The sequence below is a fragment of the Cervus elaphus genome, chromosome 21, assembly GCF_910594005.1.
Source record: "Cervus elaphus chromosome 21, mCerEla1.1, whole genome shotgun sequence".
In the NCBI taxonomy this organism is placed as follows: Eukaryota; Metazoa; Chordata; class Mammalia; order Artiodactyla; family Cervidae; genus Cervus; species Cervus elaphus.
Window position 1 is genome coordinate 44675553 of NC_057835.1, and position 22725 is coordinate 44698277.

A 22725-nucleotide genomic window follows, 5' to 3' on the forward strand; every position below is an offset into this window, starting at 1 on the left:
CCACAATTCCAGATAGAAAGTACTATTTCTGTAGGAAAACAGTCCTAAGACTCACATATCCATGTGTGAAGAGAAAGTCTAGGAAATACACTCCGGTGAAGTGTGACTACATAGCGGGGAATGGAGAGGGTGCTGCTCAAGAGTGTGTAGGACTTGGGGTCTGTTTGCGTGTTTGCTTCAAGTCCTCAGAGAGGGACAGATGGCAATTCAGAACTGCACTTCATTGAGGGACTGCTGACGGGAACACTGAGGTGCTGAGATATTCTAAACAAAAGGCTAAGGCGTGAGAAAAACAAGGCGAGAGTCGAACAAAGGCCGCCGTTGGGCGGCAAGATGCAATCCAACACGGTGCAGGCTCACCCAGAGAGCCGCCGCTGAAGCGCGGAGCTGGGCGTCCCCCTTGCCGCGGCTGCAGGAGGCGGGCCACCTAGAGGCCCCGCCCCCTCGTAACCCCCCGCCCCTCCCGCGCCGGACCAATGGGAGCTCGGGATATTAGCAGGTGGGAGGCGCGGCCGGGTTGCTACAGCCGGAGCTGGGCGGTGGCGGCGGTGGCGGCGTTGGCGGCGGTGGCGGGTGCAGCTCAAGGAGTCCGGCGGATCCAGAAGCGTTGGCGCAATGGAGGGACTGGAAGGTGAGCAGATGAAAGGATGTGGGCGGGGCGCTTGGCGGTGGGGTGGCGGGGGGAAGGGTCTGCCCTGGACCTCGGTACCGGGTAGGCGAGGGCAGGTTCCATAGTGGTGGACCCCGCCGCTCCTTCGGAGGCCGGGATGATACGGCTCTCTGCAGCCCCCGACGCGGTCGAGCTGATGATCCTTAGGCTACCGCTCCTCAGACGGTTTATACCTGATGCACTCCCCCGCCCTACCCCACAAGCCTGATTTGCCCTCTGGTAAACGTCTGCAAATTCCTTCTTACCATTTTCTGGTCTGCCTGACTCCTTGAGTGTCCTATTGGTAATAACAGCCTCTGGCCAAATTTTATTTTCCTTGCAAAGTGGACTCTCCATTCATGTCTGCCGCCTCCCCACCGCCAGCTTTTGCTGGAGCCCCGGGGTGTGTCTCCCGCCTTGAGCTGCTGATACTTTCCTTGGCCACTTTCCTTGGTTTCCCTAGGTAACCGTTTTTCCATTTCTGCAGCGTCTTTTATGGGAGGGGTGCCGAGAGCATCTCCCGAGGAAATGTCACTGGCCAGTTTTAGAGCTGGGACAATAGGTTAACAGAAGGGTTTAAGGGTTTATTCTCGAGGACTCTGTAAGGAAAAGCCGACATTGATTCTTTATCTTTGAGTTTATCTTTGTGCTGTACCAGGACGCCAGATTTTGCTTTGTTCCCCATTCTTTCACTTCTCTGTTCTCCTTACCTATGTTATCCTGTGTGATACAGCATTTGCTTAAAGACAACAAAGGAAAAGAAGAAAACAGCATTAGCAATAGCGGTTTCAGGATTCCTTTTCAAATTGTGTTTAATCCTTCTGATGAAGAATAACCCTAACAGAACTGAGGAATCCTGTTGCAATGATTTAGCTTTTTTTCCCTCCTCTTAATTTACATAGATTCAGATGGAATTAATAAACAGTCATTGAGCCCTGTGTATTGTTGCATGCTGGAGAGTAAATTATTTTAGGTTGTGTTATGAAAAGAAAAGTAATAACTGATAACTTTCTGCAGTGACCTAGTCTCACCAAAAAGCAAATACAGTAATGAGTATGATATTATTTCATGCTTTTGCTCCTAGGTGACGCTGTCATACTAACCACCTTGAGGATGATAGATCATCGAGACCTGTGATGATTTTCTATTTGTGTGCAGCTGCAGTGTACTATAACAAATGAAGTTCTTGTTCTTTACTTATTTAATTTATTTTAGGCAGATCACTCAAAGTTTCCATGAAGTAGGGATTGTAATGGTTTTCCTTACTCAAGGTGTTTTTGTTTAGAGAACTCCTAGAGACAGCTTATTATTATTATTATTAATGAATTTTCAAACATATGGTGGTATTCTAGCATAGGATCTTGGGTCCTGGATTTCTTATGAAGTTATTTTAATACACATACAGTGCTTTAGAATGGTTTTTCTGAAGCTTTATTTTTCTATTATTTCATTTAGCATTTGTAATTGAGGCAAAGATCTTCATCTGACTTTTCATTTATTTATGCTAAGCATCTAAAGCAATGTCTGATACAAAGTAGGTATTCAATAAATATTTGTTAGATAAATGACTTTGTCCATGAGAGGTCCTGGGGATGCAGGAAAAAATAAAAAGTCAAAGCGCTCTTCTCATTGAGCCTACATTTTAGTGAATCTTAAGTTTTAGCAGTGCTGACATTACTTTTGAAATCTTACCATTAATGCTTTTAAAATACAATGAAAACCTATTATAATACTCAATTACATGGGTGAAGAAATACATGAATTCTGCTGTAATATGTTATCATGGGTATGTTTTAGGGGCCGAACTTGTGATGTTTCATGTTAAACAGTACTTCTTTATGCGTTTAATTTAAACAAAATTAAGTTGCTACCATTAACAATGTTATGGTGTGTTAATTGTAATGAATTAGTTACAATATATGAAATTATTCTTTTTCTAGAGCAAAACAGTTGAATGTTGGTAATTTCAAATGGTAATGAATTTTTTTATTTTAATAAAATAAAAGCTCTCAGAGAGTTTTGTTGAAATTAGTGCCTTTCCTTTTCTCCTCCTCCTTTTAAAAAATTAGCCCTTGTTAGGTCTCACTTTATAAAGATGAAATTTGAGTCTTAATGAGGAATTCATTAATTCATTCCTCTGTGACTTCGTTTAATAAACAGTGGTACATTGGTACAGTGATAGAGTTTTCCCTTATTGGAAATTAAAATCCAGCATATCAAAGGTGTCTAATGAACCTCATATTGCAGTATTCAGTAGAAAATCTTTGAGAATTTGCTTAATACATACCATGTGTGCTTGTGTGGTTAGTTGCTCAGACATGTCTGACTCTTTTCGACCCCAAGGACTGTAACCTGCCAGGCACCTCTGTCTAAGAAATTCTTCAGGCAAGAATAATGGAGTGGATTGCCATTCCCTTCTCCAGGGGATCTTCCCGACCCAGGGATCAAACCCGTCTCCTGCATTGCAGAAGGATTCTTTACCATAATAATTGAGCAAATATAGTACTGCTTGGCATTAAATTAAAAGGAATTAAACCCATGTTTTTAATTGAAGCCAGTTAGCATGACTGAAGTGACTTAGCAGCAGCAGCAAACTAAACTTGATTGTAAAATCAGAAAATATATGTACTCCTGAAAAATTTTATTGAAGATTATCATACTCTTGGGGCTTCCCTGGTAACTCAGCTATTAAAGAATCCACCTGCAATGCAGAAGACCCCAGTCCGATCCCTGGGTTGGGAAGATCCCCTGGAGAAGGTATAGGCTACACATTCCAGTTTTCTTGGGCTTCCTGGGTGGTTCAAATGGTAAAGAATTCAAGTGCAATGAGGGAGATCTGGGTTCAATCCCTGGGTTGGGAAGATCCCATGGGGAAGGGAATGGCTACTCACTCCAGTATTCATGCTTGGAGAATTACACGGACAGAGGAACCTGGCAGGCTACCGTCCATGGGATTGCAAGAGTTGGACACAGCTTAGCGACTAAACCACCACCATGCGCTATAGGTATGTCTAAAGGCAATAAAAGTCATTCTAGACCTGGGAAAGTTCAATCTCTTTTAAGCTTTTCATCTGTGAAATGGAGAGAGGACAAACCCTAAGCAGGTTTTATCCATATGTATTGTCATTCCTTTCGTGTGTTGATAAGTCATTATTAACAATTGTGACAGATCTTCCTGCCTAGTCCTCTTTTGGACTGCTAAAATTAGTAGGGCTTAGGGTACTGCCCTCTAAAACTTGATTAAAGTTTGATTGCTCTTTGCATATGTAGATCTTGATGTAGTTGAAGAAAGCCATGCTGTCCCTTTAGGAGTTTTAGTTTGTTTTTCCCTAATCTAAGCACTGGTTTAACTGATAACTCATCATCTTTACTAATTTATCTTGATTCATTTTTTTTTTTGGTACTGACTTTAATGCCATATTATTTTAATAGCCAATGTATTGGATGGATCTGTGCTTGGATCCTTGCTTTGTTTCTTTTTAGCTTTGGAGCTAATACACTCCAATCTACCTGAACTATATTAAGTATTAAGTGATGTAACATATATTAAGCATTTGGCAAACTGCCTAGTACATAGGAGGCCCCCTTTAGTGCTTGTTTATTGGATGGATAAAAATCCCAGGAAGTGTGTTAGAACCTTAAGAGTGGTTCAGTAGAGGTACAACATAGCAGACTTGGAAGGGGTTGTGGGCCGTCTCACTAGATAATTGTGGCAGCAAAAAAGGTTGGAGAAGGGAGAGGCTGGAAATGTGTATATGTGATAAAGATTTGAACTAAGGCGAAAGCAGCAGAAATTAAGGGGAGATAGGCATAGAAGACATTTCTGTGATGGAGAGATGAGATAGAACTGCTGGATGTGGGAGGGAAGAGGAATCAAGGAAGGATAAAGCAGTTGTGTAGCTTGGACTAAGACGTAATACTATCTTTAACCAAGAGAAGGACAAGTTTGGAAGATGAGGTAATGATTTTGGCTTTAAAAATGTTGTATCTGTGTGGTACTTGGGGCATATCTGGTAGAAAAGTTTTACAGCTGCCTGTAAATACCTATCTGGAGTTTTTAGTTTAGTAGTCATCAGCTTATTAGTGACAGAAAATAGGTATGTTTGCTCAGCGAAGCTATATTTAACAAGATGAAGAAGAAAAAAAACTTGGGGGGACTGATGCTTTAAGGTTGAGCAGGAAAGGAAACTAGAGTAGGGGGCAGGCAGTCTTTAAAAAGGCTTAAAAATTGTCAAGAAAGGGAAGTGGGGGAGAGTGAATATTTACTGAGTATGCTGGAAAAAGCCTGTCGCACTTTGTATTCTTAGAGACCTAGGTACTAACCAGGTGCAACCCTGCTGGCTTATGAAATCTGAAACACTTGGGCTTAGGAGAAAGAAAGATCACTGAAGCCAAGAGAGAAAGGGCTTTAAAGGTAGAAGGGATTGGTCAGCAGTGCCTCACGATATAGGAAGGTCCAGTAAGGTGAAGATTCAAGAGGCATTTCAATTTGACAATTAATAGATTAATGGTAATCAGTTGCTTCTGTTTCTTAAGGTCTTTGTCTCCTTATTGAAGAAACTTTACCTGATCGTATCTACTTCCCAGACACACGCATAGTATTATGACTGTCTTCTCTCTGCTTACTCTGTTCTGTTTTTCTGTCGTTGCACTGTGCTTTTCACTACAAAACATTTTATAAACAGTGTTAGTAGCTCAGTCGTGTCTGACTTTTTGCGACCTCATGAACTGTAGCCTGCCAGACTCCTGTTCTTGGGATTCTCCAGGCAAGAATACTGGAGTGGGTATCCATTCCCTTCTCCAGGGACTCTTCCTGACCCAGGAATGGAACCTGAGTCTCCCACATTGCAGGCAGTTTTTTTTACCATCTGAACCACTAAAGAAGCCCATATAAACAGGTAAATATATAAAATGTCAGGTAGTGGAAAAAAGTGATTTTTTTTTTTCCCCAAAGAGTAGAAGCTTGGTAAGATCAGGGTCTTTGATTTCATCTTGTTTGCCTAATTTCATCCCTGTTTGCGTCCTATTTTCATATTTCATCCTATTTTCATCCATTTCATATCTAATTTCATTCCTGTTTGCCTAATTCCTAGAACAGTTCCTGTCTCATCATAGGTGCTCAATAAGTACTTGTTGGATCAACATATGTGTCTATTTTAATACAGTGTTTAGTCCTGATAAAGCTTGCCTGTATTTCAGATTGGGAGTGAATGAAAGGTAGAGACGAGTTAGTCAGTAAATGTAAGCCAATGTTTCAAAAAATATGTTATGCAGGATATTGGTCCTAAATAACTTTTAGGCACAGAAAGGATTTCTGTTGGGGAAATAACAGCATACTAAATCTCTCTCTTTCTCTTAAGACTGAGGAAGTTCTACTCTAAGAAAACCTGTTTGTTTAATCTAGCGTTTTCCAAACATTTAACCATAAGCAAAGGATTTGAGTGAGGGTGATTGGTAGAGGTAGTGGAAATGACTAGTCAAGTTCAGACTGGATAGGAATGGAAGTACAGCCAGGAATGGGTTATCAGAAAAATGCAAGTCACTCTGAGATCAAGAAAGTGACCGAGAGGTAGATTGTAGAAGGCTGTAGTTAGAGCACTTGTGTATTTTAAGAGTCCAGAGGTGGAGCTTTCTAAGTTCTTTTAGCAGTGGTTGTTTTTGCTGGAGTGCAGGTCACTAAAGTGGACGAAGGGTGAAGGCTGCGTGCTGAGTAGGTTAAGGGTGACTGTGAAATACTGAAATCTAGGGTGAGCTGAAAGAGGAATAGCTTACAAGATATTAGAGAGCATTGACCTGGAAGTAACTTGATTTTAAAAAAGGGTTGTGGGGGAAAGTAGTAAAGCAGCTGCCATGTACTTCAAAAGAGAAGTTTTTTTTTTTTTTTTTTTTAACTTTTATATTGGAGTATCACTGATTAACAATGTTATGATAGTTTCAGGATAGCAAATGGCCTCAACCGTACGTATGCATGTATCTGCATACTGCCCTCCCATCCATGCTGACGAATAACATTGACCTGAGTTTCCTGTGTACATGTCAGTCCCAAAGGTTGGTTTCAGATAAGCAAGTGACCAGTGGTGAAGGGACAGGCATGTTACACAGAGGCCAGAACTATTCTTAATTTATGAGAGTTTTGTTTTGGAAATGTCCCCTACTATTTCTTAACTGTATACATTTTAGAATGTCATAACTATTTTAGATAAAAGCATATTCTTTCATATCACCTATATAATAGTGTTACATAAAATGTCATTTCAAGCCGCCTTATCATGCAGAGCAGATTTTGAAATTGTTCAGTACAGTAAGTCATTACAGAATCAACAGTGTGTTTAGGATAAATTTTGTAAGGAGAGGGTAGCTGCTTTAGAATATTAAGTACTTATTCACTTGGTTCTGTCCTTCAGTTTGAGTGCTTCTTTCATCAGTGAGTTATCATCTCTCTCTGCTGTATTTTTATAAGTCACACAGTTCCCTAGCTTTTGCCACTCAGGAGAGAGTAGTAGAGTTTGCCTCATGCCCTGGAGAGTAGTATTTTTTATTTTATTGCTTGTGAAGCATTTTTATGTATAACATCTCAGTTGATCCTCTTGAATTTTAAGGTAGATTGAGCAGATGCTATCTTCATTTAACAGATGTTAAACTTGAGGCTACCTATGTGACTACTCATATATTTTCTTATAGTTCATTTAGTGAAAACTTTTCCAACAAGGAGAGAGACATCATGTTCTTTGCTCAAGGTCCTCGCAGATTGTCAATTCTGTGTATAGACAAGTGGAAGTCACTTCCTCGACATCTTGCAGTTGGTCAGTCGGTTTAATCATTCTTATTTATGACCGACTTTCTTTTTTAAATATAACACCAGTAAGGGAGGTGTCTTATTATCCATATACTTTTAAGGGAGATTTTATTAAATAAATATGCTATATTTATTATGGTGTATTAGAGTTAGAAGGGGTGCTCCTAGGTCATTTAATCTTAACATCCTTATTTTATATAAGAGGAATGTGAACCTTAGAGAGTTTAATATCTTGCCCAGCAAGTCATAGTTCAAAATGACAGAGCTGAGACTTGACTTAGATAAGATGAGACAAATTCCAGTGCCTTTTCTATTGTAGAGAATATTAGAACATTGCCATTAGGACAAACTGTGGCTTCGTGACTCTAAAGCCTAAGCTGCTTATCATGACCTCTTGGTAGACATTCTTTCCAGGGGATGTTGATGCCAACACACGTGACATATTTTGTGGATTATAGGGCTATGCTCTAAAAGAGAAAATTAAATTTATATATATATATTTATTTTGAATAACATAATGACTTTTCATTTTTTAAAATAATTTAAAATGTTTTCTCTTTAATGCTATTTCCTCTTTTTTATGCCTTTGGTGATAATAATTTTCTTTTTCTTTAAATACAATTTGAACTTGTTTGAAGACTTGTAGGAATTAATCCCAGGAGTTGATTTTATGGTAGTATTCTTGTTGCCATTATATTAAGTTTTAAGCTTTTGTATTAAAAAAAATGGAAGAGGATTTGGTTCTTAGATATAGAGCCAAAGAAGTAAATCATGTAGACTGTTGGCTTAATCAAGCAGTGATTGTATATCTCTACGCTGTGTCACTATTGCTTGGTACATGCTTGGCAAGTAGTAGGGACTCAAGTAGGCACTCACATTATTTCCATGTGTTAACTGATTTTTCTTAATAGTTAATTTTCAACAGATTTTTCTTTGTTATCTATTTAACAAGGAAATACTAAAATATACTTTGAAGCAAGTAGCATCTGGTACTATTCAGTATTTTATATTGATACATTTTTAAATCATTGTTTGGAATTTAAAGGAAGACATGAAAACTATAAATAGGCAAGCAGTATGTAGTATCACTTTGAACAGTCCTTCTGAAGACATTCTAATCTTCATGTATCTAATGGATTCAGCTGCCAGCAACTGCCTCAGCTTTCTGGATAATTAATGGAATTAAGTGATCTAGATAAATGAAGTTGCTTTGATCTCCCTAAATAACCTAGTCTTTGGTACTAGAAAAGACAAATCAGGCAAAGCTTAGCAATGCTTTTGTACTGTTCACAGCTTAACTGCCACCGTACAGGCATTGACTTCCATCTGAAATGACAAATAGTCACTCTCTGCCACTGAAATAGGGCAGAGGAATACCTAAAGTATGCAAGAACAAAGCTTTCTTCTGTTACTGTTTGATTGTCTTCCCACCAATGTCTGTTTTGATTCTCCTGATAAGTTTTGTGTGGACTCAATAAATGCCTTGCAACAACATATATATGAAGTCAATAACTGTACTTTTTTCATGAGTTTATTTGTCACTTCTAAAAGATAATGGTTCTCTGACAAAACAATTTTAACCATCAATAAAATCAGTTCAGTTCAGTCTCTCAGTCATGTCTGACTCTTTATGACCCCATGGACTGTAGCACGCAAGGCTTCCCTGTCCATCACCAGCTCTTGGAGCTTGCTCAAACTCACATCCATCGACTCGGTGATGCCATCCAACTGTCTTATCCTCTATCGTCCCCTTCTCTTCCCGCCTTCAGTCTTTCCCAGCATCAGGGTTTTTTTCCAGTGAGTCAGTTCTTTGCATCAGGTGGCCAGAGTATTGGAGTTTCAGCTTCAGCATCAGTCCTTCCAAAGAATATTCAGGACTGATTTCCTTTATGATTGACTGGTTTGATTCCCTTGCTGTCCAAGGGAATCTCAAGAGTCTTCTCCAACACCACAGTTCAAAAGCATCAGTTCTTCAGCACTCAGCTTTCTTTATGGTCCAACTCTCACATCCATACATGACTACTGGAAAAACCATAGCTTTGACTAGATGGACCTTTGTTGGCAAAGTAATGTCTCTAGTTTTTAATATGCTGTCTAGGTTGGTCATAGCTTTTCTTCCAAGGAGCAAGTGTCTTTTAATTTCATGGCTGTAATCACCATCTGCAGTGTTTTTGGAGCCCCCCGAAATAAAGTCTGTCACTGTTTCCATTGTTTGCCCATCCGTTTGCCATGAAGTGATGGGACCAGATGCCATGATCTTAGTTTTTTGAATGTTGAGTTTTAACCCAGCTTTTTCACTCTCCTCTTTCACTTTCATCAAGAGGCTCTTTAGTTTTCTTTGCTTTCTGCCATAAGGGTGGTGTCATCTGCGTATTTGAGGTTATTGATATTTCTCCCAGCAATCTTGATCCCAGCTTATGCTTCATTCAGCCCGGTCTTTCGCATGATGTACTCTGCATATAAGTTAAATAAGCATGGTGACGATATATAGCCTTGATGTATTGCTTTCCCAATTTATTCAGTAGAAAATATGGTCAGGATACTATGTTTGTCTTTTTAATGAAAGTTACAGATATAGAAATAAATTTAGGTGTGGTATTTGGCTAGGAAATAAAATGACGAATTGACTTAGTTATGTAGATCCCAAGGAATGCAGTGAGTGTGTGTGTGTGTATGATGAAATTTGTTATGTGAAAGTACATGAAAGATGCATTACGATAACTTGATTTTGTGAAAGTTGAAGAAACTTCTTTGTTTAATGAATTGTGTCAGATTCATTAATGTCAGATTATCTCAATTTGCTGGTCCAGTGAATCTTAATATTATGTGTATGAACAAATGAACAGTTCACAAAATGCATAGTAACTAGGTGATCTTTTCCTTAAAGCATAATACTTCTGAGTTTGGTGGGGACAACATTCTTTTTATTCTAGGCTCCCTAATCATATTAGGAAGCCACCTCACTAATCTCCAGTATTATTTCTTCCTTTTTTTTTTTTTTTTTTTTAGTTTAAAACTATTATATTGTGGAAAAATAGACATAACATAAAATGTACAGTTTTAACCATTTTTAAGTGTACGGTTCAGTTGTATTAAGTACATTCGCATTGCTGTGCAGCCGTCATTACTGTCCATCCCCAGAATGGCCTCATCATCCAAATTGTAGCATCTGTTTTCTTCTTATTTTCCTTCCAGCTTTGTATATGTAACTGACATAGAGTGCTGTGTGTAAGGGATACAGGATAATGATTTGACTTACATATATCATAAAATGATTACCACAGTAAATTTAGTGAACATCTTTCATCTTACATAGATAAAAAATAACAGGAAAAGAACATTTTTTTTTTCCCTTCTGATGAGAAACTCTCAGGATCCAATCTCTTAACTTTCATATACAATATAGAACTGTTAATTATCTTTATCATATTGTCCATTACATCCCTAGTACTTAATTTATAACTGGAAATTTGTACTTTCTGATGACCTTCATCCAGTTTCCCATCTTCCTTCATCCCCAATTCTGGTAACCATGCATTTGATCTCTTTTTCTATGAGTTTCTTTGGGAAGTATAAAATTATTGGGAAGTATAAAGACTAAAACTGTTAATGTTCCTGGTGCAGAGTATAGTGATTTGATGCTTCTCTACATTTCAAAATGATCACCATAATAAGTTTAGTTACTGTCTGTCATCATGCAAAATATTATATTATTGCTGACTGTATTTCCCATGCTGTACCTTTCATACCTGTGACTCATTTATTTTGTAACTGAAAGTTTGTATCCTTTAATTTCTCTCACCTAATTCCCACCCTTCCCCGCCCCCACCAACCCCAGAAACCATCTGTTTGTTCTTTGTGTCTATGACTATGCTTCTTTTACAAGTTTGTTCATTTGTTTTGTTTTTTAGATTCTGTATGTAAGTGAAAGTATACAGAATTTGTCTTATTTTACTTAGCATAGTATGCTCTAGACTAATCCATTTTGTCACAGGTGACAAGATTTCAGTATGAGCACTGATTCAGTCTTGAGATATTGTATTTGTCCATATATCCATTTTATTGGCATTTAATTGTTCAGGGTAATCTCTTATCCTTTGTATTTCCATGGTGTTAAATATAACATCTCCACTTCCATTTCTAATTTTTTAATTTGAGCCCTCTTTTTTTCTTGATGAGACTTGCTGAAATTTTATCAATTTTTTTTATCTTTTCAAAGAACCAGCTTGTATTTTAATTGATTTTTAAAATCATTTTTAGTCTCTATTTAATTACTTCTCCTATTTTCTTTATGATTTCTTTTCTGCTAATTTCTGAGTTTTGTTTTTCTTTCTCTAGTTCCTTTCAGTGTAAGATTAGGTTGTTTATTTGAGATTTTTCGTATTTCCTGAGATAGGTTTGTATTGCTATAAACTTCCCTCGTAGAACTGCTTTTGCTGCAACTATAAATTTTGGATCATTGTGTTTTTTGTTTTCATTTGTCTCTAGATATTTTTTACTTTGGGATTTTTTCAGTGACCCACTAGTTGTTTAGTTCTATATATTTGTGTGTTTTTTTGGACAGTTTTTTTCCATTGTAGTTGATTCCTGGTCTCAGCATGAAGTTTCTTGGTATGATTTCAGTCGTAAATTCATGGAGACTTGTTTTGTGGCCTACCACAGAACAACCACTCATTATGTGGTTTGTCCTGGAGAATGTTCCGTGTGCACTTGAAAAGAGATGTATTCTGATGCTTTTGGATGTAATATTCTATATATGTTAAGACCATTTGGTTTAAGGCCAGTGTTTCCTTATGAATTTTCTCTCTGAATGATATGTTCATTGATGTAGGTGGGGTGTTAAAGTCCCCTACTGTTATTGTGTTATTGTCCATTTCTTTTTTATTTGTTTGTTAATATTTACTTTATGCATTTAGGTGTATCTGTTGAGTGCGTATATATTTACAATTGTTATAGCTTCTTAGATTGATCTCTTTATTAGGTAGTGTCCTACTTTGTCTTTTGTTACAGGCAGTGGTTTAAAGTCTGTTTTGTCTGATATAAGTCTACTACTTAGGTTTTTTTCTAAATTTCTATTTGTGTGGAATCCCTTTGTCCATCCCTTCACTTTCAGTCTCTTTTCCTTTAGATCTTGATTGAGTCTCTTGAGCAGCATATATAAGGTCTTGTTTTTGTTTCCATTGAGCTACCCTGTGTCTTTTGATTATAGCACTCTATGTCTATATACATTTAATTATTGATAGGTATGTATTCACTGACATTTTTGTGAAATTGTTTTCAGGTTTATTTTGTGGTTTTGTTTTTGTTGTTGTTCTTGTTTTCTTGTTTGGCTCTCTTTCCTTGTGATTTGATAACTTATCTCTAGTATTATGTTTAGATACAGGGTCGAACAGGACTGAAGTGACTTAGCAGCAGTAGCAATAGATTCCTTTCAGTGTTTTCTGTTTGTGTCTGTTATAGATTTTTTAGTTTGTGGTTTCAATAACAATCTGTCTGTGGTTATTTTAAGCTGATGTGATGTCCTCTTTAGTTTGAGTGTATTTTAACAATCCTGCATTTTTATTCCTCTTCTATGTTAAATGTTTTTGACATCATATTCTAGATCATTTGATTTTTATATTTCTTAACTGCTTACTCTGTCTATGGAAGGTATTACTAATTCTGTCCTTTAATCTTTCTGCTGGCTTTATTAGTGGTTGGTCTGCCACCTTTACAGTGTATGTGCTTTTACCAGTGAGATTTTTCCTTCCCTAACTTTCATATTTCTAGGTGAGGCTTTTTGGTTAGAGAAGTCCATTTTCATTTCTTGTAGAGCTAGTTTCATGGTACTGAACCTTTTAACTTTGCTTGTCTGGAAAACTTTTTATCTTTCTTCAAGCCTGAATGATAGCTTTGCTGAGTAGAGTATTTTTGGTTGTAGATTTTTTTTCATCATTTTAATTTTTTTTTATTAGTTGGAGGCTAATTACTTCACAACATTTCAGTGGGTTTTGTCATACATTGATATGAATCAGCCATAGATTTACACGTATTCCCCATCCCAATCCCCCCTCCCACCTCCCTCTCCACCCGATTCCTCTGGGTCTTCCCAGTGCACCAGGCCCGAGCACTTGTCTCATGCATCCCACCTGGGCTGGTGATCTGTTTCACCATAGATAGTATACATGCTGTTCTTTTGAAACATCCCACCCTCACCTTCTCCCACAGAGTTCAAAAGTCTGTTCTGTATTTCTGTGTCTCTTTTTCTGTTTTGCATATAGGGTTATCGTTACCATCTTTCTAAATTCCATATATATGTGTTAGTATGCTGTAATGTTCTTTATCTTTCTGGCTTACTTCACTCTGTATAAGGGGCTCCAGTTTCATCCATCTCATTAGGATTGGTTCAAATGAATTCTTTTTGACGGCTGAGTAATATTCCATGGTGTATATGTACCACAGCTTCCTTATCCATTCATCTGCTGATGGGCATCTAGGTTGCTTCCATTTCCCCTGAAATCAGGAACAAGACAAGGGTGCCCACTCTCACCACTACTATTCAACATAGTGTTGGAAGTTCTGGCCACAGCAATCAGAGCAGAAAAAGAAGTAAAAGGAATCCAGATAGGAAAAGAAGAAGTGAAACTCTCACTGTTTGCAGATGACATGATCCTCTACATAGAAAACCCTAAAGACTCTACCAGAAAATTACTAGAACTAATCAATGAATATAGTAAAGTTGCAGGATATAAAATTAACACACAGAAATCCCTTGCATTCCTATATACTAACAATGAAAAAACAGAAAGAGAAATTAAGGAAACAATACCATTCACCATTGCAACAAAAAGAATAAAATACTTAGGAGTATATCTACCTAAAGAAACAAAAGACCTATACATAGAAAACTATAAAACACTGATGAAAGAAATCAAAGAGGACACAAACAGATGGAGAAACATACCGTGTTCATGGATTGGAAGAATCAATATTGTCAAAATGGCTATTCTACCCAAAGCAATCTATAGATTTTTTTCATCATTTTAAATGTATCATGACATTCCCTTCTGTTGTGCAGGATTTCTGCTGAAAAGTCAGTTTATGATCTTATGTAAGTTCCCATGTATGTAACTATTTACTTTTCCCTTGCTGCTGTTAACACTCTGTCTTTAATTTTAGCCATTATAATTACACTGTTTTTTGGTGTGGTCCATTTGGGTAGATTCTGTTTGGGGCTACTCTCTGTGTCTCCTGAACCTGGATGACTGTTTCCCTTCCCAGGTTAGGAAAGTTTTCAGCCATTTGTCTTCTAATATGTTCTGTGCACTTCACTTCTTTTTGAACTCCCAAAGTGCAAATGTTAGTATGCCTGATGTTGTCTCAAAGGTCTCTCAGACTGGCCTGATTTTTAAAATTCTTTCTGTTCAGCCTGAGTGATTTCTTCTACTCTCTTATCTTGCTGTTCCAGTCTTCTATATCATCTTAATCTACTGTCGATTCCTTCCAGTATGTTTTTTATTTCACTTAATTGCAGTCTTCAGCTCTCTTTCATTCTTCTTTGTGTTTTCTCTTTTTTAAACTTCTCTCTGTGTTTTGCCATTCTTATCCCAAGTTCTTTGAGCATTTTTGTGATTGTTATGTTAAACTCTTTACTGGGTAAGTTCCTTAGCTCCACTTCCCTTAGTTCTTCTGGTCTTTTATCTTCCTCCTTTGTTTGAAACATACTCCTCTGTCTCCTCATTTTGCCTAACTTGCTGTTTTTATTTCTATTTATTTGGTAGGTTGGTTACATTTCTTGATCTTGTTGGAGTGGTCTTTTGTAGGAAAAGTTCTGTGCCTCCCAGCAGCTCACTACTCTGGTCACCAGGGCCTTATGTTTCAGGAGTGCCCCGTATGTGGCCTCATAGGCCCTCCTGATATGGTGGGCTGATTGTTATGAGTGGTCTAGTTGGCACTGATGGTCTCTGGTCCAGTTGATTGCTAGGCTTGGCCTTTGTGGATGCTGACTGCACTGGTGGTAGGCCCAGGTTATGAGGTGGCTGTACCCTGGGCTTACAGGGCTAGTGCTGGTCCCCTGGTGGGCAGAGCTGGGTGGATCTGATGTGGCTGCCTGAAGCGGATTCACAGACGGTGTCAGCCCACAGATCTGCAGCTCTGGGGCCAAGGGCGTCCAGTGGCTGATGCCTGGCTGTCCACCTGGCTGGTGGGTCAGGCCAGGTCCTGGAGTTGGTGCCAGCCCTCTGATGGTTGGAGCTGGGTCTTGGGTTCTATGGTGAGATCTCTGGGTCCGTGGTAGGCAGGGGGAATCAAGGCAGCCGGTGGTCTCTGTCAGCCTGCTGTTGGGTGAGGCTGTGTCCCTGCAGTTAGCTGCTAGCCGGTGGGTCCCTGGGACTGTAACAGACGGTAACAGGTGGGCAGGGCTGAGTCCTGGCACTAATAAGCTAGAGGTAGGATGCCGTAACGTTTTTTGCTGGCATTAGCATTCCTCGTGGTAGAGGGAGCTCTAAGATATGGTTGCCACTGAGTCCCAGTTGCCTGCTTCTCTCTGGGAAGCTCTCCAAGACGAGCATGTGCGTCTGCCCAAGACAGTTTAAAATGACTGCTTCTGCCCTATGTTTTGGAGAATGCAGATTTTGTGTGAGTTCTTTAACAGTGGAGTCTCTGTTTCCTGCAGCCCTCTTGGTCCCTTGAAAGTTAGCCCCCAGCCTTCAAAGCTAAACATTCTTGGGTCTCATCTTCCCGTTGCAGGACTCTCTGGATTGAGGAGTCCAGTGTGGGGCTTGGACTCCTTGCTCCTTGGGGAGAACCTCTGCAGTTGTGATTATTCTTGTGTGGTGGGTAGCCTACCTGAGGGTATGGGTCTGGACTGCACCATGTCCCCACCTCTCCTGGTTGTCTCATTATAGTTCCTTCTTTTATCTTTAGTTGTGGAAGATTGTTTCTACTAGTCTTCAGGGTTTCATGATACCTGCTCTGTAAGTAGTTGTAATTTTGTTGTGCTCACGGAAGGAGGTAAACTCAGGATTTTCCTACTCATCTTCTCTAGCCCACTGTAGCCACCAATGTTATTTTTTAATGCTTTGATGATAAGTAATATATATTAATCTTCAGATAAATTTTGTTTTTAAACTTTAGTAATTTACAATAGAGACAGCCTGTAATTAATTAAGAGACTATGACAAATTGATTTGGTTAAAATAGAACAAAACCAATTTCAGCAGTATTAGTTTGTTTCTTTTTAAATTATAAATTCTGTGTTCGGTATTTGCCTTTTGACCACTGATAACTTTAAGTCTTGTGCATTTTAATTGGTAAAGTTGCTTATCTCAAAGTAATACAAGAGATTTTCACAAGAACTGACCACTTATATTGGAGAAGGAAATAGCAACCCACTCCAGTATTCTTGCCTAGAGAATCCTGTGGACAGAGGAGCCTGGAGGGCTGCTGTCCATAGGGTCGCACAGAGTCGGATACGACTGAAGTGACTTAGCTTGCATGCATGCACTGGAGGAGAAGGAAATGGCAACCCACTCCAGTGTTCTTGCCTGGAGAATCCCAGGGACAGAGGAGCCTGGTGGGCTGCTGTCCATGGGGTCTCACAGAGTTAGACACGAGTGCTAAGTCGGAAGTGACTTGGCAGCAGCAGCAACAGACCACTTATATATGAAATTAAGTAAAGACTAAAATGTAGACATTTCACAATAAGAGCCACTGAATATTTTGACTACATTCTTTTCTGTTCTAGAAAATGGAAGTGTCCAAGTTGGAGAATTGTTACCTTGCAAGATTTGTGGAAGAACATTCTTTCCAGTGGCATTGGTAAGTACCTTTTTCCTTTGGTGTTTGATAGAGCTTTAGTGGTTTAATACTTAAGAACAGTGGCAAGATACATAAAGAGATTCTGGCTAATGTTCTTTGCTCAAGAGTACCAGTTCCATCTATTCATTCTTGCAGAATATTCTCTTTGCTTCAGAGATTGATTGGTCTTCAAAACTCCTCTGTTAGGGTATTAAAGTATTCCTTCCCTTGTGGGACTGTTAATGAAACCAAAACAAAAAACTCTTAGTAATACTCTTAAAAATAACGTGTATAAAGAAGCAGAAGGATATGATGTTTTGGATTTGCTTTAAACCTCAGGAAAAAAGTTGGGGTTTGAGATAGATGAAATAAGATTGTTTTTTTTTTTTTTTTAAAATAAGATTGTTAAAATGTTGGTAATTATTGAGGCAGGGGATCAGTAAATGGAGCTAATTATACCATTTTATCAGTTCTTATGTATGTTTGAAATATTCCAAAGAAAATGTATTTTAAATAAAACTGTTCCTAAAATATATTATGCATTCTTTAGAGTGCAAATACATTTGTATGCAAATACAAAGAGAAGCACACCTTACATTAAAATAAAATATCTAGCTAAATAGAGAATAAGAAAAAAACAATATATCTTATATATTTTGTTTTAAGTTCAAATATAAATAGGTATTTATGAATATTTTCATTTAGAATAAAGATTTTTCTTTGCGTATGGATCTGCTGTTTAGAGTTCTGTCACATTTTATTTTACATCCGTACTGTCCCCAGTTATTCTTTAAAGCAGTGAGAAGGAATTAATGATCCAAAATGGCCACCTGACTACAGCCTTCTCTTAAATATTAACAGCTTTTTAATCCTTTCTTGCCCATACTTACTTAAGTAACTTTTGTTGTAACTTAAGTAACATTTGTTGTCATTGAGTCACTATTTTTCAAACCATTTTCAAAGCTTTAAGCTGAGTTTTCACAGGGGGGATATATCTTTTTTGGTGCTCATTTGTTTAATGTTTAATCATTGTCAGTTTGTATAATATATCAGTTTTTGGAGTAGGTGCTACATTCTTTTGATATATACTATTCAGTATGAGGACAGCCATTTATAGAAAGTTCCCTGTTAACCATGCTTTTTTTTTTAATATTTAAGAAATTTTATTTTAATAGTTATAATTATTGCGTTTGTCAGAATGAAATCTGAAAACAAGTATGTTTTACAAGTATGTAAAACAATTGAATATTGATTTTGTATTGAAAATATTAGCGGCTGTATAACATGGAATCAGATAGTTCTGTTTCTTGTTCTCCTAGATAAAGCTTAATATTTCCAACTTGTTCATTGTGTATCAAAATAGAAAAGAAAACAGTGCATTGAGTATACTCTGTGTTGTTAGTCAACATGTTTTATTAAGGGGAAGGATTATTATTTATCCAGTTAATTTGAGATCAGTTAAGAGAGCTTCCATTGTAATGGCTGTAAATGAGTTGGAAACCATATTTTTAAAAAATTGCACATACAAAAGAACTGTAGGAATGAAACACTAGATAGCACAAGAAAAATCCTTGATAAAAATAAGGTAGAAAGTTTCAGTTCCAGAAATGGGGAGAAAAGACAGAAACATGACCACGTTGTCTTGGGCCGTGTTAACAAACTGCTATCACATGAGCTGAGTAGAGTGATACAAACTGTTGTTATTACGTTAGCTTTTGTAATCCTAAGGCTAAAACATTTTCCATTTACATTCCTTTTTCTAGTATCTATTTTCAGGTATTTAGTAATAAAGATATAACTTTTTGCCCCCACTTAAATAGCTGTGTCTTTTACATGCATTAGCTTCCTTATTCTTAGCAGTGTGAAAACCAGGAGAATGTTAAATAACTTACAATAAAATTTTGGGAGAATATTTATATTTTCTTGTTGTGAGAAAGATAACTTATAGCATGTTTATATATATATATGTTTAGCTATTTAGTTAAAGCAAGCAATGTCTTATTTATGCCTTATTATTATTGAAGAGTTGACTCACTCGAAAAGACCCTGATGCTGGGAGGGATTGGGGGCAGGAGGAGAAGGGGACAACAGAGGATGAGATGGCTGGATGGCATCACCGACGCGATGGACATGAGTTTGGGTGGACTCTGGGAGCTGGTGATGGACAGGGAGGCCTGGTGTGCTGCGATTCATGGGGTCGCAGAGAGTTGGGTACAACTGAGCGACTGAACTGATTATTTATCTTCAGGTTTTAAACTGGTCTCTAAAAAAAATAAATAAACTGGTCTCTAATGACAATTAAAATTTTATAATCTTTTTGTAGAAAAGAAAATGATATGTTGTATTTCTTTATTTGAACAGAAAAAACATGGACCTATTTGCCAGAAAACTGCCACTAAAAAACGGAAGACTTTTGATTCAAGCAGACAAAGAGCTGAAGGAACTGATATTCCAACAGTAAAACCTCTTAAACCTAGGGTAATTCTATGACCTTTTGAATAGTATAAACCTTGCTGCTATGTGTAATGAAAAAAATTAATTATCTGTTATGCTAAGATTGAAGAGTAAGCAGAATTCTATGTCATGTTCTCAGTTCAGAAGTTATCATAAACTTGTTTGTTTTGAATTTCAGCAAAAGGGGGACCAAAGTACTCTCCAACTACAGTGAGGTTTTTGTAGCATTGGAGAGTCAGTTCCTGAGCTATAGGCTGGAAATAACTGAAAAGTCTTTACATGTTCTTTGTAACTCATTGTTCATTACTTGGCTATAGTTTATGTCTCTGTTCCTAGTAGTGTAATCCATGTAGTATATAAAAGGAAAGCTATTAGTTACAAATGCTTTAGCCTAATAAATATTATCTTAATTGATTTTTTTAGCATTTGTGATCTTAGTATGCCTTCCGGGGAGAAGTTTTATCCATTGCTCAATTGTTCACAAATTGACCACTGTCAGCTTACTTTCTTCTTTGTAACAAAGCAAGGAATCTCCTATGCTAGCTAATCTCTCCTTAATACCACCTGTCATGATATTTTATTTGCTAAGAATAAATCACATAAATACTTAGACATGTTTTTAAAGAGTCATTTTAGTGCAGTAGTCAAAATTTGAGTGCCTGATTTATATGTTTTTGAAACAAACTGTTTTCAGTAGTAATAGCTTTTCCCAGTGGTGCAGGAAAGCATTTCTCTATGGGACAGTTAATCGTACTAGTAAAGTCCTTTGATAATAAAAAAGAAGTCAGTTCATCTTTGTTTTTCAGTCTATGAATATTTAAGGGGAGGATGGAGAAGCTTGGACAAGGTGCATACATTATTTAGTTTTCCCTGGTAACCTGTCAGATATGTGATTATGTTAACTTTAATTAGCCTACATAAACTAATCAAATCTTTGGAGGCAGTATAAAGTAGTGAGTTTGAAAGCTGGCTCAACAGTCAGACTGCCTGGATTTATCCCTGGCTCTGCTACTCTGTTGTAATGGGCGAGTTACTTAATCTATACTTTTGTTTTCTGTAAAATGGTGATAGTAGTTATCTATCTTGTGGAATTATTAGGGGAATTGCATTAAGTTTATCCATGGTGATCTCTCAGTAATTTTTTTTTAAATTTTTTTTTTTTAAACACTTTACAGTGTTGTGTTGGTTTCTGCCATACAACAACACATCAGCCATAGTGTGTGTGTGTGTATATATCCCCTCACTCCGGAGTCTCCCCTCCCCACAGGGCTGGGCTCCCTGTGTTATAAAGCAGCTTCCCACTAGCTATCTGCTTTAACATGGTAGTGTATATACGTCAGAGCTACTCTCTCAGTTCGTCCCATCCTCTCCTTCCCCTACTGTGTCCACAAGTCTGTTATCTATCCCTGCCCTGCAAATTGGTTCATCAGTACCATTTTTCTAGATTCCATGTGTGTGTTAATATGGGATGTTTGTTTTTCTCTTTCTGACTTGACTCCATGTAAAACAGACTTTAGATTCATCCACCTCAATTCTACTGACTCACATTCATTCTTTTTTGGGGGGCTGAGTAGTATTTCATTGTATGTGTATACCACAGCTTCTTTATCCATTCATCTATAGATGGACATCCAGGTTATTTCTTTAAAGAGGAGGTTTGTATACTTTAAAAAACTTAATCTTTAAGAAAAAGCCAAGTAAAAACTTACTTTACGATAAGTAGTTTTATTTTCTTGCTCCTTAAAGTGTGGTCCATAGAGCAGTAATAGCAGCACTGTTTTGGAAATTTGTTAAAAATGCAGTCTCAGGTTCCTCCCAGACATACTAAATTTGAATCTGCATGTTAACAAAATATTTGAATGAGTCATATGCATGTTAATTGGAGAAACAGTATATTAGAAGATTTTAAACATTGTAGTATGGGCTTCCCAGGCACAGTGATAAAGAATCCTCCTGTCAGTACAATAGATGCAGGAGATGTAGGTTCCATCCCGGTTGGGAAGATCTCCTGGAGGAGTAAGTGGCAACCCACTCCAGTATTTTTGCCTGGAGAATCCCATGAACACAGCAGCTTGGCATGCAACAGTCCATGAGGTCAAGAGTCAGATGCAACTGAGCACACACAAATGTCATGGTGAGGTTCTCAATACAAAAATCACAAGCAGAGTGGAGCAAAGCAAATACAAACTCCCATTTTTGGAGAAATTCAGGCGTACTCCAGGGACTACAAACAAAGTATGTCTCTTTCTCCTCTCAAAGTCGCTTTGTCATGTCTGTAGCCGTTCTTTCTCCAGGGGATCTTTGCAGCCCAGGGATCAAACCCGGGTCTCCCACATTGTAGGCAGTTTCTTGACTGTCTGAGCCACAAGGATAAGTCAGAGCTGCCCAAAGAAACAGATCCAGGAGAAGCTACCACAGTAGAAAAGCAGGAAGTTGCTGGGGCACCCATGGCCTAGAATCTGAGAACCTGCCACCTTACAGTTGTGGGGTCTCCTCACCCTCAACGGTGACTCCTTAAAGATGAGGGTGCTTATCTGAAGGTACATATCCCTTGTTTATCACAGCACAGGCAGGAACTGGGGTGAGCTACAGGAACTTGGAATGAGCTGAAAGTGGAATGAGCCTGTCTGAAATTGGACAAAAGCCAGGAGGGAGGAAGTGGGAAGAGGCACCGAGATTTGAAGAGGTTCAGAGCAGAGGCTCTCAGAAAGCACTAATGGAAAAGATAATACCCTTTCTGAAGGTGAGGGGGCCACTTTAAAGTGTCCTGTTTTTGAAGTGATTAGTTTAAGAATTGAGGGAAGTATAGATGGCAGCACCAGCCCTCCTGGACATATGTTGTTTTAGAGAAGCAGAAGAGGAATGTCTGTGTAATCAATTTTGTTGCTTTTGTAATGACTAGTTGGGAAGTTGTTTTCTTGTTTTCTATTTTTTGAAAGAATTTTTAAAAGATTGGTGCTTTTTCTTCCTTAAATGTCCTCATGTATTTAACAGTAAAGGCAGCCATCTAGGCCAGGAGTTTCCTTGGTGGTTCTTTTAATAATAGATT

The 22725-nt window shown here is 38.0% G+C and overlaps 1 protein-coding gene across 2 annotated transcripts in view; it reads left to right on the forward strand.

Moving 5' to 3' along the window:
• Positions 1-513: 513 nt before the first annotated feature.
• The window catches only part of ZC2HC1A (zinc finger C2HC-type containing 1A), a 51921-nt gene continuing 29709 nt past the window's right edge, over positions 514-22725 (forward strand). For both annotated transcript variants that reach the window (XM_043880017.1, XM_043880016.1), the window contains exons 1-3: positions 514-631; positions 17170-17243; positions 19584-19700. In XM_043880017.1, the coding sequence (XP_043735952.1) occupies positions 616-631; positions 17170-17243; positions 19584-19700 (207 nt within the window). In that variant the 5' untranslated portion in view covers positions 514-615. The remainder of the gene's footprint in view (positions 632-17169; positions 17244-19583; positions 19701-22725) is intronic.